The sequence below is a fragment of the Poecilia formosa genome, unplaced genomic scaffold (assembly GCF_000485575.1).
Source record: "Poecilia formosa unplaced genomic scaffold, Poecilia_formosa-5.1.2 Scaffold2, whole genome shotgun sequence".
Lineage (NCBI taxonomy): Eukaryota > Metazoa > Chordata > Actinopteri > Cyprinodontiformes > Poeciliidae > Poecilia > Poecilia formosa.
Genome location: NW_006799941.1, coordinates 845,956 through 866,452, shown reverse-complemented (window position 1 = coordinate 866,452; position 20,497 = coordinate 845,956). Strand labels below are relative to the sequence as shown.

Here is a 20,497-nt window from a genome sequence, read left to right as displayed (position 1 = left end):
CCACCAGACATTGTGGTATCGTGGGAATTAATATAATCCTAGCTAATGCAAAACAGGAAATGCTTAATCTGATTTAATGTTGGTAAGAAAAAGGTTATGTGTCTTTAGATGTAGTTTACGTAAATATTTAGTTTCAATTGCATTTCAGCAATAGAAAAATAAGAATTCCTGACAGACAATCTCAAAATGTATTGCCCTTCAAGCACTAAGATTCCTCTGTTACAACAATGCTTGTAAAGGTCAAATATCCAAATATCTTCAAGTCAGTTTGTGGAGAAAGACAAAGACATTCAGAGATCCTCTTTGGAAGAGGAAACACTTTTCCCTCACGCCCTATTACTGCAGTAAATACAACACAACGCCATATCCTGTTTACACAAACTCCACATTTGCAAGTATTGGAAAAAAAAATAATTCAGTGTTTACTGGACTTTAAAGGCCAACTATTTCCTGGCGGGTGGCAGGAACTTCCTGCAATCTCCGTTCCTCCAGCAGATGCTCCTCGTTCTGGTCAAGTCCAGCAAGCAACCCAATGGGCTTATTTTTGCTCATTAAACTTGCGAAACTCAGCCAGATTGCTAATATATCTACAAAAATGCTAATCTGCTCTTCCAGTGGATTATATTTCAGCAGCCAAATAACATGCATCCAGTCTTAAATGCAAAAAAAAAAAATCACTGCCAACAAGATTTTCTTCCTTTACCAGCTGTAGTCACACATGGCAGTCTGTAAATGTCACTATTTACCCAAGAATAAACTAAAACATTGACAAGCCCTTATGTGGATTTTACTCCAAGCTAAATACAGCCATATCTCGCCAAAGCACATATTTGAAACACATCACACGCCCCCACTCCTTCATTCTTGCTGATCTGCAGTCTGTTTTGTCAGCACTGCTCTCCTAGAGCTCTCTCTCACTAATATCACAGACAAACTGCGCCGGCTGCAGCTGTTTACTGTGCCGCAGCATGAATATACAGCCTCCTAATCTGCATCCCATCGAGAGAGAGAGAGAGAGAGACAGAACACGTGAGCAGTGAATATATTAGGAGTTTACCCAGAGAGCTGGTCCTAAATCTGAGCGAGACTCTTAAAAACTGAGTGTGGTCTCAACTCTGCTGCTGGTTTTCTCTGCAATATGTACCTGTGCAGCCCAGAGCAGGAGGAGTGTAAAAATTACTTCAAGCTGCAACACATGCTGACTGCGTCCTGTATAAATTGGATACATCTATATCTATATATATATATATATATATATATATATATAAACATATACAAACATGAATAAAGGGTAAGTAACTGATGGGAAAAAAGGAAAAACAAAATTAAAGGAAGTAATTAAACTTCAAAGTATAATAAAAACAAGGCGGATGTTGGAGATAACATCAACAGTCTAAACATTTTCCATTTGAGTACTGTTTTGAAGTCTTCTGAAAGTTACAGAAAAATATTTTCCATCAGAGATATTTAAACTTGTTTAAAATCATTAAGGCTATTTCAACATCTCCTACTGGGTGTTTTCTGCAGACTCCATCTTTGGGATTAACGGCTCCCTTCAGATTGTAGCTCTGTGATAAATACAAGCACACACACTTTCTTCATGGCACACTATTGGAGGCATATGGTAATTACACACAGGGGATATTAAAATGAATCAACTCATATTGATACACGGACGGTGTGAACGCTTTAAATAGAGCCACTATGAAGAGAAACAGTTTTGGGGATTTGATCTTCATGCAGATGTTTTCACATTTTTACATCAATAAAAGTTGATCCATTGCATAATGAGATACTTGACACTTTATTTAGAAGCATGATCCACTCACATGCTGTGAATGTGAAAGGACATCAATAATTTAGCTTTACCAGTATTTTAGAATTTTTAATATGCAACGTTTTCAAATTCGTTTTGTCCTTTCTTAATTTAATCCCTATATCTTTTGACTGTTCTTTAATTCTTGTATCTCTCCATTTCTATTTATGTGTTTCTGCAAATTACTCAATATTAGTTAATTTGTTTCCAGCCATTGTTTCAGGGATAACAAGACTATGAATTATTATTCTTCTTATAAAAAGCCTTGAAGTTGTTTAGTACTAAGGTTTAAGTTATTTAGTAAAAAATCTAGGTTTTTAATCCTATTCCCCAAAGACAAATAACTATACTTAATTAAAAATCTGCAGTGATGGTATGAGAGACTTTTTATCCAGTATTTTTAAGCTTATTCCTTCCTTCTGTTGGAATGACCTTACAGCAAAGCTATTTAATTTTTTTAATCTTTTTCATAATTTTAATGTCATTTTCTTTCCTTCTGTCTTTCTATTTTCTTTGAACTTAAAACTGCTTAGAGTAGAAATTACACAAACCAAAGAAAATAGAAGACATCATCTCAGTATTTAATATTACTTCAGCAATAAGAGGATTAGTTGATGAATTATTGCAGTTAAAAAAAAATAATTAGTAAGATCATCCTAAACATTAAAATTATAGTATTTTACTCGATTACATAATCCTGTGCAGTCTATTCAAACCACTAATTCTAGCCAGACTCAAAAATGAGTCTCTGTTTCAGATTCTCCATCTTTTTTTTTTCATTTCCACGCCCTACCTCTGTTGGCCATGGCCGTCTCTATGATGTCCAGCGTCGGGTCGTCCTCACACAGGTCATAGGGCATGTTTCCGTCTGAGTTGACTGCCAGAAGATCTGCACCACTGTAGGAAATGAGCAGATGAATATTTAAACCAATATATAATATTCATTTGCAAAAGATACTGTGTGGATTAAACACTAAAAACGGTTTAATATATTAATGAAAGCTTCAGCTGTGATAAATGTTCTCCACAGGTGAGTTAAAAAATGCTGAAAGCTCATCGTCACACTGACCTAAAAAGTAAGAAAAGAAATAATTTGATGACAAAAATTATATTAAATAACATCAATAATATAAATACATACATACATACATACAATGATAAAACAGATATTTGCTCAGTAGTCATATATAAGCTTTATTACAGCTTTCCGTCTTCATAAACAGAAACAATGTGGGTGTGATTAGTTTACTCTCATTTCTCTGATGTTACTTTTTGTGCCTGTGCATATCTTGATGTTATATCTTCATTAAGCTGTAATTAAAGCCTAATAAAAGCCATCTCATTAAGTCCTGATTAAAAATGTCAACGTGTGAGTCACACTATCCCAGCCATTCACGGTTAATTTAGCTGACGAAGACAGGAGCTTGTGTCAGCGCTACTGGATTATTAAAAGCATTTTCATAATAAAGATGGACGGCAAGTCAATCAGTGACTGTTCTTCTATGACATCATGTCCAAGGACAGGACAGAACTCATCGATATATATGGCAAGTGTGTCCTCTTTTGTTTTGTTTTTTTTAAATACAAATCACACACTTCTGCCACAAATTGATCCTTTTATTTTGTGTGTTGGTCTCCTTTTTCATGAATATCCTATTTTTCATCACGTTATTAAAGTGGGATTGCAATTTCCTCCACTGCTAGATGCATTACCATCCATGTTGGTAATGCATCTACCATACACTGGCTCCACAGTGAAGCCAGTGTAATTTTTTTAGACAGAAAATTGTCCTTTTTCCTACAAGGAAGTCACGGGAAATCAATTCAGGCTCCAAAAAATTGCTTTTTTGTTACCCACAGCTGCATATAAACCTAAAAACACACAAGCCTAAAAATGTACCAGTGCTGATATTTTCTTCGTGGGCCTTGTGAATCCCAGCACTTCCTTTACAGCAATTATTGCTTCTGCAAGTTCAGATTCAAACTGATTAAAAATCTCTTTGGATTTTCTCTTCCACTTGAAGACATAAAACTAGTAATAGGTGACACTAACCCAAGATGTTGTTATTGAATTTATTGCAAACACAATAAAAGTAATGATTTAAAAAAAAAAAAAAAAGCTTCACAAAATCTGATCTAAAATAAAACTCACCTATTATCAAACAGTAATGTAGCTCAACTGCCAAACAGCAATTACTTACAGCTACATTAAACCAATACAGAAAAATAATAATAATCCGATTCCTACGGTCAGTTTTGGAGGTTATTGAGTTTTTTTGTTAGAATCAGAAGATGATTCATTCTTATTACAACAATTTTTTTATTTCAAAGCAATTATAACTGATGCAATAACTGCGCATCCCGAGCAGAAACCTAATGTGTAAATCCCTGAAGCTACCTACATTATTTTATCACTATATCTAGTAAGTATTCACCTCCGTATACCTCAATATCTTGTTGCTGCTCCGTCATGTGTATCTTAGTTCCTTGTTGCTATTGTGGCTCACACACCTGGCTCATTCGAAAGTCAGGATTCCTACATAGATTCCAAAAGCATCGTTGTTGTGCGATTTTTCTTCTGCATTTGAGCTCAAATCAGGCACCTTCCCTGTATTTTACTGGTGGTTGAGGGGCTTCTCCAGTATGTACCCTTTGTAGGCTGTGCTGGAGAAGCCCTCCGACTGCAGAGATAGCCCAGTTAAATCACTTTGCACATTCAGCAAGATATATCTGGCACTCATGCATGAAAACAGCTGAGCTCAATGCATGTAAGGAAAAGATTTTCTTTAACCCTTTAAGTATGATGATCATCTTCAACCATAGGAGTTATTAAACATTTATAATATTTGTTTAAAGGTGTTGATGCTTTAACTCATTTCAAGTAATATTCACATTACATATTATTAAAGACTCAATATCTGGAGTAGAGGACATTTTATTCACGTCAAAAAAATTGCAAAACGTTATTTTTAGACCCTTTAACTGAACAAGTTGTTTTCCTTTATATACTCTTAAAATTATTAGCTGTGTATTGGAAAAACATTTGAAATTTTCTAACATCTGATCATCTTAATCACCCACAAGATTGAGATGCAGCGATTAGGCTTTTCCCTGCTCATTACAATTTATGATTGTGCTGATGTTTATGGACTGAAAATTGTGGACTTTTTATTTTGATACATTTAATGAATTTGGAATATATATATATATATATATTTTTTTTTTTTTTAAGCTACTGATCTGCCAAATAATGGTCATAGCCAATCAAGGGAAAATTGGCCCGTTTTGATCTTTGGCTGGTTTCTCTAATTATTAGTTAAGGCCTTAAGTCCTACATTTACTTCTTTATGACAATTTACGTTTGCAACCATATCTAGCTCAACCACAGATTGGGGTTTTCATGTCATCAGAGAGTTTGTGTAAGCTGTTCAAACTTAAATGCATTTCCACTTATTCAGCTTTTTCAACACAATTAATTCAAACTACAACAGTAAGGGTCCAACTTAAAGGATCTGGAGGAAACATTTCTGGACATCAGCGGAGTTGTGCTTTTTTTTTCCCTCTGACATAACATCCATTGAACTGAGGTTTCTACATGACTCACTGTGCGATGAGTATTTTGACAAGTCCTGCGTGGCCACAGGTCGCAGCAGCGTGCAGCGGCGTCCACAGTTCGTTGTCCTGAGCGTTGACGTTTGCTCCACGGTCCAACAGTAGCTTCACCATCTCTTCATAGTTGTCTATGCAACACTGTGTGGGGAAAAAGGAGGAGTAGATATTCCTGTCAGATCGCTGATTAATGCAAGAACAGTTATTTAAGGATTTAGCATGTCAGAATAAAATTTAGGGTAATGGAAAGTTGCATTATTTTTCAACATTTATCATCACATTATTTCCTCTTGGATATTTTATATCAATATTGAGAGGCTGAAGAACAGCGGGAAGGAGAAAATATGTTTGAAGCTGCTGTTTTTATTGAGTCACGTCTTAACTTGACGTGAAAACTGCTGTGCTTATCTGAGAAAAACTTTCACATCTGTGTGGCACAGACGAAGACCGACTAAAACAACAGTCAGGCAGCGTTTCTTCACAAGACCTTTAGTGGCATATTGCTGGGTGGAAAACTGGGAACACATTAAGCCAAGCTGGAGACACTATTCCTACACATCAGCCATTGTGTGGGCTGCTTCCTGGATCCCAGACAAAACTGGAAAAGCACCCAGAACTCACACCCATCCACAGAAACAGACAGACAAAGGCATGGAGGGGGAGGAAGCCTTGTTAAGCTGGGTGTGAGTGAGAGGCTGGGAGGAGATGTTTCCATGAAAACTGCCAGGCAAACTGTTGTTTTCTTCTACATCGGAGCCAGTTGATGCGAGTGTGGCCCAGTCAAGCCACCGAGCAAAGACTGAGGCAGGAAAACAAGAAAATAAGAGGCTGCAAAAAGCAGCAGTGAAGGATGAGATTACTGTGTCACAGAAGGGCCAGAGCCAGGCATGATATGAACACTCAAAGGTTCAAAATAAAAAGCTTTCTAGAGGTCTCTGTTGTCATCATCGTAACATCTTCAGTCGACGCGACTGATGTGATCTCCCTACGCTCTGTGCTAAGATGAAGTAAGACATTCGTCACAACAAAATGCTAAGAGAAACGGCTGACAATCCTGATATAAACCATGAAAGATGTCAGTGAAGATTGAGATGGAACTGAGAATGGAAAAAAAAAAAGAGAAAAAATGTTAGTGGGTAAAAACAAAATACTGACAACTCCTCATAATACAAACATATCCATGAATGGGAAAACGTAGCTGCATTAAAGTAAATGGTGACAGACTACTTTCTTTTTGATTATTTTGGTTTTTTACATCTATGAACGTTGCGTAAAATGTGGCAGAGACATTTTATTTAATAAATGCATAACTTTCTTTTTTAATCTAATAGGTGAAGAAGGCCTTGTTTTGAGTTGCAGGTAGCAGCAAAAGGTAGATCTACAAAGAACTGACTCATCTTTTCTCTTATAAAACAGCAAAGAATAACCCTTCATGTTGTTTAAGTTGTGATGTCCTATCACATAAAATCACAACAAAATACATTGAATTTTAGTGTGAAGATTTTCAGAGATAGAAAATATCTATATTAATGAGTTACAACATTTAATTTCTCTTTGGGATTAATAAACTATTTTTGAATTTGAATTTAAGTCCTGGCTATAAACTAAAGACGAATTCATAATTTTATCAAGATGAAGAAGTGTAATAGTTTGTTTTTTCTTCCCTTAAAGACAGGTGTTGAAAGGAGCAGACAGTAAAACTAATATGATCATTAATCTATTTAACATGTGCATTGCCCTCAGTTGTTCTGCAGCCTCTGGAATGAACAGCAGCAGCATTTCATATGCTCATCATAAAACTCCTTTGGTGCAGAGAGTGGATGCTTCGTTTTACAAGGTTTTTACACAGAAGATGAGCTGTGGTGCAATCTCCAGAGGCTTGTCATGTCTGAGAAGTGGTAACAGTAGAAAAAAGAAAAATAAAACACAAAAGAGGAACAAAAATATTTTAAAAATTGCAGACACGGATAGACACATGAACATCGCCAGGGGGAATGCATAGAACAAGCTTGTATTATGAGTCAGATGTAAAAGATTCAAGAGGAATGTTTGGCTCAGACCATTTCCTTCTGCTCTAAAACAAAAAAAAATCACCTCTTTTCAGGGCAACTTTTGCTGCACCTGTGACCTCTGCTGTCCTACGCTCATATGAAACTGTGTCCACCTGAAACAACACTCAGCAGAAACGGTGCCATGCTCGTTCAAAGCTACTCGCACAGAACATTTATAATTTGAAGATGTGGTGGGTGACGAACACGTCCAACACAAGCAAAGGAATGAAGTGACTGAGAGAAAAGAGACATGACAAACGACTGACTGACATGTTTCCTCTAAGCAACACATTTCCTCGGGTGTCGATGTAAATAACAACTTAAGAGTTTCTATTTTAACCCCTGAAACTGCAAAAAAGTCATATCAAAACAAAAGTCTGAGGCGCTAAACTGTCTGAGAGGAACCATGACACAGCTTCATTTGAAGTCTGTGTTGAGAATGCAAATTTCAACATAAACTTTACATGCAAGATCTCCACATTCTTAACCTCATAGTGATCTCTGGTTATAGATCGAAAAAAGAAAATCATAGATACAAATGTCTGAAATTAGTTTCCTCTGCAGTGGTTTTTTTTTGTTAGCTTTTTTTTTTTTTAAATCTTCATGTAAGAAAAAAACAAAAACAACTGGAAAACTGAAAAAAAAACAGCTCATCATTCTTCTACAGCAAATGTTGTAATTTCATGCCATTTTGAAATGCTGAGCTTTGTCACTCAACTTTTATCAGCAATGGAAATCCAGACTTCTACTCAGAGCTACATGACATTATTTACTGAATATTCTGAGATTGGCATGATAAAAATAAAAAAAAAGAGCAGGAAGACCACATTTGTGTGCATTCAGAAGCAGAACTGGCGGTTTAAATATGTCGACTGCTTCCTGCGCTCACGGCGGAAAGAAAAACCAGGTTCAAAGCAGAAGAGAATGAGTCACGCATTTCCTTATTTCAGCATTTTAGTGTGGTCGTCTGATGCTGTTTAACTGGCAATTTCGCAAATTCATAACAAGCAAACACAATCACACTGTGGTCATGTAGTATTCTCAACGCTAAAACATAATACAACCTGGAAAGCATCACAAAAAGAGAAGAACAAGACTTTCAACAAGAACCGCAAAAAAAAAACCGAAGGATTTCAACACCCTCAGAGTCCAGCCTACAGCTTTTGCATGAAAGATATTATCAAAAACAACCTAGAAATTTGCAACCCACTCGCCAGTTAAAAATCTAGGTTAATCTCTTTCTGAAAAAACCCGAAAACCCCGGCCCACCTGCTTGCTAAATGCTAGGATTATTGCTTAGTTTTTCTTCAAGAATAAAAAAGGACTCCAATCTACAAACTTGCAAGAAAAAGGGAAGGAAATAATCTGCAATTCATGTAAAGTACTGACAAAGGGATGGAAGAGTGGTCCAAACAAAAGCTCAGATTATCCCAGTGTGGCTGGAAAACAGCAGCAGCAGTCGTGGCGGGTGTCATCAGTGGGCAGAGAGGACGGCGAGGAGCAGGCTGACGAGGAAACAAGGCTGACATTTGGAGTTTTAAATGACTAAAATTGGTTTGAGGCCAACGCCGAGATGGCTGAAAGCAACAAAGACCGCACTAAAGCTGAAATAGTGATGCTTTAAGAGGCACAGGGCCAGGTGAGAAAGCTTACAGCCCAGACTGAAATGAGCTTAAATGGACTTTAAATTTTACCAGAGCTTAATAAGCGAGTACAAATCACTAAGAGTGATGGGAATCTAAGGTTCGGCTGCTGGCAGAGAAGACATAAGAAGGCCAGATTGTTAAATTGAACAGTGACAAGCAGCTGAAACACCAGAGGAAGAGTTTACCTGAACTCGAGGGCAATTTGAGCCAACCCTGCAATGTTGTTTGTCTGTCTGTAAGAAAAAAAACGCCTCTCTGAAGAATGAAGGCACAGATTTACGGCGTCTTTAGTGATTCACACTCTTTCTATGTGAACAATTTAAATATGAACATAAATTTTGCCGTATTTTGTGGGATTTTATGCTACACACCAATACAATGTGGTGCAAAAGTGCAAAAGTAAATGGAAAAAATAGGTAGAAGGTTTTAAAAGTTTAAAGAAAATAAAGTCTGAAAAGTGTGAAGTGCATTGCTCTTCAGCAGCCTAAACTCTGATCCCCTTTTACATTACATGTGTCAAACTCAAGGCTGCCTTCAAGATCACAGTTATGTACTTAAATATGAAAGTGCTTGTTACACTTCATATTTTCAATTGTAAAATAAAGATGAAACCCATAATTTCCTATTCATTACAGTCATGCAATAATTTGCTCTACCATTTTATATGAGAGGGATCGCAAGTCAAGACTTCAGAAGATGACGCTGCAAAGCTTGTGGGTCTGAGTCCTCAAACGCCGGAGTAACACAGAGCAGAATTACCGATGAAAAGACCAAAACCACACAGGAAAACAGAGGGAAAACTTCACAGCTCAACATGATCAAACTCTGCAGATGATCCATTACGGCCTGTGGAGTCTGTCATGTCTGCATGAATATTTCAGCACTAAAATTGCAGAAATGAATGCTTTCAAGCATGGCTCCAACAGTGATGTTCTGGGTCACCGTGCACACGCAGCCACACCGGGGTCACACACACACACACGCACGCACACACGCACGCACGCAGCAAAATACAAGAGATTACAGCCGCATAACAGCTGGGTCGCTAAAATATAGGACAACATGAGGCAGGTGAATTTAGGAGCAGGAACTGACAAAAGAAAACTGCTACTGGATTAAATGTTCATGTTTACTCAGATTATCCTTCTGATTTAAAAAGTGGAACGTCACAAATGAATCCAGCACTGAACAGAACTGCATTAAACTCAACTTAGTTGGACCGTTTTCTTATAACCAAACTGTTTCACTGAACTTGTTTCATATCTTTGTCAAAAGCCCACAGACAGTTATATTTTGAAAAATAAAAGCAAATCAGCGATTTATTTAAGTCTGGACATGAGATGCTTTTGCATGACCCTAAACAGACATGTCATGCACAAAACACTCCAGCATGGATGAAACCTGCAATTAGTTAAAATAATTCTGCAAAGAACATGTGGGCCAAAACGGAAAAGAACAAATTATCTCAAAGACTTTGCAGGTGTTGCTGCTTCTCAGTTTGGCCTATTAAGTTTAACGGTCTATTACTCTTTCACAAAGAACCAGGTGGATTTGGATTGTTTCCTTCTGTTACAAATTAAATCAACATTTTAAAACTGCATTTTGTTATTTCTCGTGGTAATTTTGTGCGGCATTGAAATTTCAAACCGTTGTTGACTTTTTAAACTCAAATCACACAATAGACCCTTTTTAAACATGGAGTTAGGGTAAAAAGGAACAGTAAACCGGGACATGAATACTAATTTTGGGGCTTAGTCTCGAATGTGCATCGTGGATGATTTCCAGCAGCATTAATCCTGCTTTGCTGGTGGCCTTTAAAATAACCACGACACAAATAATCCATCACATTATTTTGACTAGAGAGGCATTCATGTGGCTTTGGAAAAATGCTGAGGAGTTTTTATTTCTGATTGCTTGAATTGTATACTGTGTGTGTGTTGTGGCACATGCTGTGACCCTGGAAGCCATGTTTTTTATTAATGTCTCATATCAGAGAGGTGAGAGAAGGCCTGGATAGATATGACAAACCATCTAAAGAAACATATCCTGCACCTTTCGTCATTTATGTCACCTTTTGGTGATCACATTATTCCTCATGTTCTGGGGACCCAAAACTGTTCACACAAGCAGAGTGTGAAAGGTTTTCTTTATGGATATGTCCTGAAACTTCAGGAAGTGAATCCAAATGTCCTTTGCATTTGGTGCTCTCTGGACAATATATGTGTGGCAGTGACTGTGAAATTTACGTTTTAAAAGGGTCAAATCTTGAACCCGGTGTGGAGTCAAGCCCATCCAAACAGCGTATAATCAGGAACATTGGAAGCTGAAAGGTCAGTCCGATCTCTTGGCCGCGTTTAAAACAGCAGCCTCACCAGTGGTGACTGATGGACTTCAATTTTCTCTTCTGCTGTTCACTCCCGGCTGGAGTGTGAATATTAGGCTTTGCACAGCCAGAGGGGAAAAGAGATATGACTGTGCCAGCTCAGGCAGAGCGAAAAGGATGGAACCAAATGAGAAGGGAGGGATGGAGACGGGATAGAAAGCAATCAACATTTCTCCTTCAGAGATCTTTAAGATAAAGAACCATTCCTGTGAAAGTCAGACACTCTATTAAAAATTAAGCTAAATCCATCTAGCATTTAGATCTTATGCTTCAAGCCTCGCCGGTATTTGACATTTTAGCCTAAGTGGAACAAACAGAACGGTTCCCCAGAACGGTAATAGAAGCATCTTCATGCACATCCAGCAGCTTCACAGGAAATAAAGTGTTTTGTTTCCGGCTGCTGGATTTTGAGGAATTGGGTCGGATACTGTGTAATAGCTTCTCCCAGACAGGCGCCATTTTTCAGTTTTCAGATGGAAACATAAATGTTTGTTTCCTGACTGAAGCATTAATTCGGAAGAGAAGGAAGCTCTGGTTATAATACCATTAATGATTTTAGTTAGCCTGAAAAATAGGCATGATGTCATTGATCAATTTTCTACATCAAAATGAACAAATTTTCCCAATAATGAAATCATTTCTTCAGAATTAAAAATTACTTTTCAGGAACAGAAACCCTGAACACTTCTTTCTACATGAAACCTTCCCTTTTACTTTAATGTCAAGTTAGTTTGGGGGGTCCCAGAAAATGTTTGGAAACCACTGGGGGGGCCCAGGAGAAAAAGTTTGGGAACCACTGGTTTAAACAGTGTGAATTCAGGGCTCTTTAGGGCGAAAGAGGAGCACCAACAAAACATTTTAAGTAACTACAAATATAAATCTGTGCCTATGCTGTGTTTTATGTGTTTTTTTATACGCATCAAGACTCCAAAATCAGTTTCAAAAGGAGAAAAAAGGGGTGGAACAGATGGACACAGCTGATCTTACCTGATGCAGAGCAGTGAGACCGTCTTCGTTACAGAGATCTGGACTCACATTGTTCCTCAGTAGGTAGCGAACTGATGGAAAAAAAAAAGACAAAGAAACAGAAATAAATACTCAGAAAGCTTGTGACAGGCCTCCACTTAACCTATTATTACCTGTAGCATTGTCAATAAATCTGTATCATCTATTATTGTGCATCACCTAAGTTATACCCCCTGTCAAGATGTTTCCAATCTAAGCTCAGAAGTATAAATGAAAGGTTGAGGAAAAGGGGAGGACTGGTGAGGTAGTCCGATGATGCAAAGGATCAGAGTGTCTGTTGGGCTCCCAATCCGACAGATAAAATCGTCAAACTGGGTCCTAATTAAAAAAAATACACAGCGTGTCAATCTGCACACATGATGGATAAAGAGTCTCATCTGTTTCCATTACGCACACACTCAAATAAAAACACATATAAAAACTGTTTGAACCAAGTCACATAAAGGATATGAGCAAAGTAACACAGGAAACAACAAAAATACTCAAGATGGTGTTATTTTCACGGTCACCATAAGCACATTGTCGTTTTGGTTGCCTTTCGAGTTGAACTGAAATATATTTTCATGTCAGATTAACGTATGAAGACGGGACTGATTTGTGTTTCCTGCAGAAAACCACTGATTCAATCTGAAATGACTCAGAGGAGAAACCCTGGGTAGAGAAAACAGTACTGATTGGAGAGTTTATAGTTGCTGGATGAAGGTTAATCAGTGAAACCAACAGATGACAGTAAAATTTCCAACTTCCTTCTCTGTATTTATGTAGAACACTTTTTGCAGAGATTAAAAGATCAAAAAGCACAGAAACACGTAAAACAACAAATTAATTTGAGCTCTGACATTCATTCTGGCAAAAATCCCCACAATAATAGCAAATTAAGTTCTTAGAAAAGTAATCATAATACGAATATACATTTTTTGACCCCTAATGAAGGAACCAAGACCCACTTTTGAGTTGGTCTCGTTTCACTCCGGACCAAGCAAGCGGATTGAAGGACTTTCCTGGTGTGAATGCCCCCCTAAGCATAACACTGTTTTCAAATTTTACTTGGATTTCTGGCTGATAACCAGCACAGAAAGCCTGATTAACAAGATCATGTTGGCAAAAAAGTTCTGTGCAAATAAACCAGCTTCCTTAAAAACCAACACTGCATACAGGTGTTAAGTTTTAAGTTTATTATTACAAGAATAGAATCAATGATATTTCTTTATTTTCACAATACGAGCAATATTCCATACTTGTATGTTTTTACTTGGATATTTTCTCCTTTTCTTGTTTTTGTAAATTAAACAAAACCATCGTATTGCCCTGCGATGGATTGTCGACCTGTCCACGGACTCTGCCTCTTGCTCGTTGCTGCTGGCGATAGGCACCATCGTGTTGGATAATGGAAGACTAGATGACAATTAAACACTTCAAAACACTTTAAAACACCCTGATGAGACCAGATGATTTATACAGAAAAACTAGGACTCACTTTCTCTTTCTTGTTATTGTAAATTTGACAAATTCACTGGGTTCTTTTCACTTGAAAAATTCTCACAGGGAGCATTTTTCATACCGTCAATACTCAGTACTCCGTAAAATTAGTTGAGGTTTATTTTCCAACACTTTCATAGATTCCCTGATTTCTGATGATTCCTTGGTTCCTCTTCTCTTCAATATTCGGCTGTAAGCGAGCTCAGCTCTTTCATTACTCTTGTCGTTTCAAAAATTATTTCAGAATACAAACAATAACCCAGGAACATTGCACTTGCTTTAAGCCACTTATGGTTAATGCATTGCTATATTGACTGTGAAATTTGGCTTTTGAGTTGTATGGTGTAAAACTGTTTTCCTTTTATATCATTGCTCTTTTGTGCTATGATACGGTATGAGATGCATGTAGTCTTTTGGCAGATTTCAATCGATTTTCAATCAACTTACAGACAAATAAAGGGGAAATAAAAAAAAACATGAATTAGGCTTTCTATAATCAGTAACAATGAAGAAAAAAAAACTCCATAAGTTTGAAAATGTGTTATTTAAGCTCACAATAGAAACAATCTTCCTTTTCCTCTCCTTCAGGTCCTCTCCAAGGACCTTTCATTAAGATTAACTTTGAAAAAGCCCATATTAAGTCTCTTTAATAGGTTTAAATTAATAATAGTATGGACAAAAAACTACACACTGTTAAATATGACTGAGGACTTGATTCTCATGCAGTAAAGCTGAAGGACAAAATGAGCAGCTGTTATCAACCAGAGGCTTTCAGAGGCTGAATCCTGCGTCTGCTAGACCTTGATTAGGCTTTTTTCACACTTTACTGTTAAAGCTCTCTTACTGCATTTTTTTCCTCCATTTTGTTAGAACATCTCCAGTATATTTCCACTATGACTCGCACAGCAGCTCAGCAGCAATCAGCCGTCTTTAAAATATGAGGCCGAACCAAACAAAATGAGCTGCTGCTGCAGCGGCTATTGGTGGCTACATGCACTCTCTTGAGCGTCAAGGAGGAGACAGCGAACTATTACAGAAATGGGCTCAAGGTTCTGGAGTGAGCGATCGGTCTGGCAGCATCGGGTAAGTGTCACACATCATCTCTGCAGTGCTGTTTTTGTAAGTACAAATCTCAGGGGAGCTGCCAACATCGCCTCTGCGGCTGACATCTCCACATCCCCAGAGATCTATTGCCATCAAGTTTGTTTTCCTTAAAGGCCTTGATTACCTCCCCTCAGAGAGAATAAGACTGCATTTAAATTTATTTTAGGCTAACCTAACATGCATGTGAAGCCTCTTCGACACACATGACAAAATGGGTGAGATGCATGTGAGGTTATCTTGCTTGTTGAAATTACTTATTGTGAGTGTGTGCATGTGTGGTTATTAAATATTTGCACTTGTGTTGAATGGGAGACTGGTCAAACATCTGGCCATGCTCTCACCTACGGACCGCTGCTAATGAGAGATTAAATGAGATTTAATTTGTTAATGCTTGCATAAAAATTTGTGTAGATAATACCACATGTTGTTACGTAAAGAGATGCACGTTGGCCACACGTAGTTTTATTTATGAAACTACTGACGAGATAAAAAGTTGAGATGAAACACAAAGACAACACTTCTTTTAGATGCTGAAAAAACCCTGAGGCAAAAATGCAAAAGAAACGTAGTGTTAGAAATGTATTGATGATTCTAATTTACCAGCACAGCTGGAGAAACCATAATAAATAATAAACTCTCTTTTTCTATATTGTTAACAAGCTGATCATGTATTTACTTTAGCATAAATCCTTGTTACTTTTTTTTTTTTGGCAAATATCACAGTTCAATGCAGTTCTCCTGCTATCCACATGCTGACATGCCCTTGAGCAAAATCCTTAACTTCTGATGGATGCTGAGCACTCTGCGAGGCAGCATCTTCCATTAAAAGTTGTTTGTTTTGGCAATTTACCGAGGCAAAAGGAAACTGTGTCTGTACAAATTTATTATTTACTGTGCTCATGAGTTACAGTCTGTGTATCGAATCCAAAACCGTCACAGGAGGATTTCAGGAGCACATCAAAAGTTTCTTTGTTCCTCTCTTGAAGCATTTCATGTTCATACACAGTTTAGCTGATCAGAGACTGGATTAAGGTGGAGACTTGCTCTACAAAGAAGTAAATCTTCCAGTTTAACATTACCAGTACACAAATTAATTCAGAGCCAATTTTCCGACTAATACCAGATTCTTCATTGCTTAATGTTTTGCACATTGAGAAGTCAATGTTGCAGGAAGAAGAAGGCTTAAATCCCAGCTGGTGTGTGGAATTTGCGTGTTTTCGTTCTGCATCCCGTTTTCTCCCACACTGCAGTGACATGTATGTTATAAATATTTTTTACAGAATTTCAGGGGGGTTTTTTATGTTTAGCAATGCATAACAAAATAGACTCTGCTTCCCCACAACAGAGTGGGGAAGCAGAGTTGAGAAACTGTGATATTACAAATAAAGAAGACAACAACAATTTTATGGAAAAAAAAAAAACAAAACGGCCAAAAAACTAAAAAATTTTTTTCTAATTTTAATTCAGCTGTAAAGTTGTGCTTTTTGTGGATATAAAAAAATTGCACAGAAATGGAAATGTATGTCTATATGCAGATTTGTCACAGCATGTGATTATCACAGTGTATCACTTGTGTTTCTTCTCATTTTGAATAAGTTTGTGTTTTAATATGTCAGTATTCAGTATTCTATGTCTGTGCCTTCAACATGTACATTTTACAATATATTATACTTTATTCCTAAATGATTTTGCTTGCATGCTTTCACTCGTAGGAATTTCCCACTTTTTCTTCATAGGGTTTTAGCTTCTGCTCTACTACGTGTCGGAGTGTGTTTATGACCATTATTGACCGTTCTATCTAAAGATCATTTGTGAGGTCAGACACTGATGTTGGAAGAAATGGCCTATTTCACATACATACGTTGGTATGCAGTAACAGTAAGTGTTCCTTTCACTTAAACTGGAGTGAAACCAACTCCTGATGCATTGAGCTTTACACTTTACAAAATGTACCCAGACAAATGTTCTTTTCCTTGCAGCTGCAAAACCCAAACTCCTCCACCGGGTCACCAGACAGAGAACATGTCTACATGGTCCTTAAGTCTACTGGCAGAGTGCTTTTCACCACTGCACATGATTATTTGCATTGTACTTGACAAAGTACGGTAGGCATTTTCCTGAGCTAATCTGAAGGCAACACTAAATTTGGACACCTGCAGCTATGGAAAGTTGCAAACTTCTACACACTTTGAACAGATCTCACTTATTTTACATGTTAATTTATGTTGTTGAGTTGCTGTCTTTCCAAAATGCTTCCACTTGGTTATAATCTCACCAACAGTTTACTATGCATCGTTTAATTGCATTGTCTAACTGGACCTTTTTCAAAAATGGAGTCCTATTACAGTACCATGCTGAGATTCACTGAGCTCCTGAGAGCAAATGTTAGCAGAAGCAGTCTAAAATCTCCAGGGCCTGGATTTTACGCACCTATGGCCAGAGAAGTGAGTGGTAAACTTCAACCCAGTGATTTAAACTGGCGGCGTAATATTTTTTTTCTGCAAGATAAAAGCGGTGTCTTCACAGTGAACATGATTGGTTTCTTTGTGCCAATACTGAAATAAATGCAATACTGCTGAATTGCATTGTCAGTGAAAGTATGACCATTGGTGCAGCAGCTAAGATGAAATGTGCCTGAGTTGTGTCGTAATAAGCATCTTTTGGTGCTGGTTGTGAGGGGAGAGGCGGGTAGCAGAGGGGAGACGATGTGAGGAGGAGACCACCGCAGTGATGAGCAAAACAGCCTCAGGAAAAATACTGAGTTTTACAAATATATTTTCTTATTGTTCTCTTTTCTCTTAATATTCATGATTTTTCCTGGTTTCTGTCCTTTAATGAATATTTTATGTTGGGCCTCATTTTTTTAGCTGTGAGGCAAAGCAAACATATGATTAAATTTATTTTTAGCTTGTCTGCCAATGCATCCTTTTACCCTCCTGACAAACAAAAATGATTTCTGTAAAAACCCTTCTAATGAGCTTATTAAATAAAGGAACAATATATAATCCACTTTAAGAGTTGTGCTATATTACTGAAGATATTTTTAGCTCTAACTTGGTTTATTAAGATGATGTCAAACATTTGGTATTTTACAGAAATGAGGATGAGCAATTATTGTATTATTTTTTGCTATTTAAGAACAAATATAATAATACTGAGAAATGGATGTTTAGTCTGCAGCAATGTGTAGCTGAAAACAACATCAAAATTGCAATCATAAAAGCCAGAACTCAAGGTTACACAGCAGAACATTGAATTATAATGCGTTGATCAATGTTTTTCCTTCACCTATAATCAGATTAGATGCGACAGAGATGACTGAACTTCACAATGACATTAAAATTAGTTGATAATATCTAGACAGATGACCTCTGAGAGGTGGATGTTATACACATGCATAAAACTCCTCCAACACAATCCCTAACTGATCGACCACTGAAACATCGACATGTAAGCAACAACAAACAAAATCTTTAATTAGTTTCTGCAGCAGGTTGGCTGCACAAACCAAATCTCTACAATTACAATTAGAAGTTTTACTGAACTGCAGCAGAGTAGCAACATAAAGCAAGTAACCCAGTCCATGGGGAAAACCTTGTACAGCGCCGTCATCGACGTCCTATAAATGTGTGAACGGAAACAGTTTACACCAGCAGAACCACACTGCTGAAGTCAGACAGTTGGCTAATATAAGTTTACATTTCAAACACCTTTTTTCTCTTACTCCAGCATGTCGCCAATCCACTGAAATACTCTGCAGAGCAACAGTGACAGTTGTGAGCTAAAATGACTGAGACGTCAGCTGGAGTGAGATGCTTGGTGCTCCAAGTATTGGCTGCTTTGTAGACAAGACTTCCATAATTGAAAATTATGTTTAAATCTTTTTAAATAACATTGGGTTTTTTTTTTGTTTTTTTGCTATATTATGTTCTCCTACTACTGAGAAAAGAAAAACATCTGACATTGGATTATTTTCAAGTAGCTCTCAAGCTAACCTTTCATGTTAGCTTGAAAGGTTTCATGTTACCTTTTCAAGCTAACATGAAACACAGTAAGAAAATGTTCTACTTTTCCAGATAAGATGGTCCTTTACACTCTTTCACAATAAACCTATTTCAGGTTTGGCTGTAGAGGTCAGGGTGTGTCAGAAAAAACCAGAAAAGGATGTAAGGACACACACAGAAAGAAGAATGAATAGATGGATGAGAGGTACGACAAGAAGAAAGGACAGAAAGAATGGAGAAAGTGAAGTAAAAAGAACTTAAGGAAGAAAAGACATTATGGAGACACAAAAATGTAAAGAAATAAGAACACAAGGTAAGAGAGGTGGAAAAAAGAGGGGTGGAAATACACAAACAAGGAATCAAGGTAGGACAGCAGAATATGAGGTCAAAAAAGGAGGAAAACACTCAAAGATGAATAAAAGTAAAGGGATAAGGAAGAGTGAGACAGGAAGAAAGCAAAGAAGAGAGGAAGGGCATGGAAATCAACAGGGAAGAAAGGAAAAAGGAAGGAAAAAATTAAGGAAGGACAGGAAGGGCACAAATGAAGAAACTATGAAGGAGGGAAGGGCAAAAAATGAAATGATGCAACAAAGGAAGAATGAAAGGAAAGGTGCAATACTTAGACAATAACACAGGGAATAAAGTCTAAAAATAGAACATGCTTTCCATGCTCTTATTTTCATTTCTCCTTGTTTTCCGGTCCTGGAACATGATGGAATTAAATTCCAGACTTTAAACAAGCTCTGTAGCACGAATGCAAAAAGTTAAACTTTTCATATAACTTTGCTTCTCTGATGGATTCTGATGTACTGGAAGAGAAAAACCGAGTTGGCAGCATGCAGCAGGAACATGATTCCTATCTGATCCAACACCCAGAGGGATGGAACAACAAAAAAAAAAAAACCAAGAATAAATAAAAAAGAAATCATCAAAATGCAATCCATAGCGACCATGGTTCACCATGGCGACTATCTTCCACCCTACAATCCAGAAGCACAACACTGCAGAAATGTTGTGCACGCCTTCCTGGGCAGGTCCTGTATGCTCTTATCAGGGGAGGAGGTGGATCTGGATGAGATGCTTCCCAAAAGATAAAAGGTACATCAACAAATAATGACGCAGGAAAAGAAGCCCTCCCTTTCCTTCCTGTTATCTTACTGAGCTTCTACAGCGACATCTGTTTGCGCGTTCAGCTGTGTGCTGGAGATGAACCCTCGCATTAATCGGGTCATAACTTCTCAGAGTGCTGATTACTGATAAGACCTTATTAACAAACTGTCCTGTAGGCTCTGAGATCAAGCAACGGTCATGAAGGTTTGCAAATAATAAATTGATAAAAATATTTTTTTTAAATCAGTAAATGTATAAAATTCAACTAA

At 37.4% G+C, this 20,497-nt stretch overlaps 1 protein-coding gene across 2 annotated transcripts in view; it reads right to left on the bottom strand.

Annotated features, from left to right (window-relative positions):
• ppp1r16b (protein phosphatase 1, regulatory subunit 16B) overlaps positions 1–20,497 on the bottom strand; it is an 85,465-nt gene that overhangs the window by 13,852 nt on the left and 51,116 nt on the right. For both annotated transcript variants that reach the window (XM_016669969.1, XM_016669972.1), the window contains exons 3-5: positions 12,493–12,563; positions 5,421–5,566; positions 2,610–2,713 (exon numbers count right to left, since the gene is read on the bottom strand). In XM_016669969.1, the coding sequence (XP_016525455.1) occupies positions 2,610–2,713; positions 5,421–5,566; positions 12,493–12,563 (321 nt within the window). The remainder of the gene's footprint in view (positions 1–2,609; positions 2,714–5,420; positions 5,567–12,492; positions 12,564–20,497) is intronic.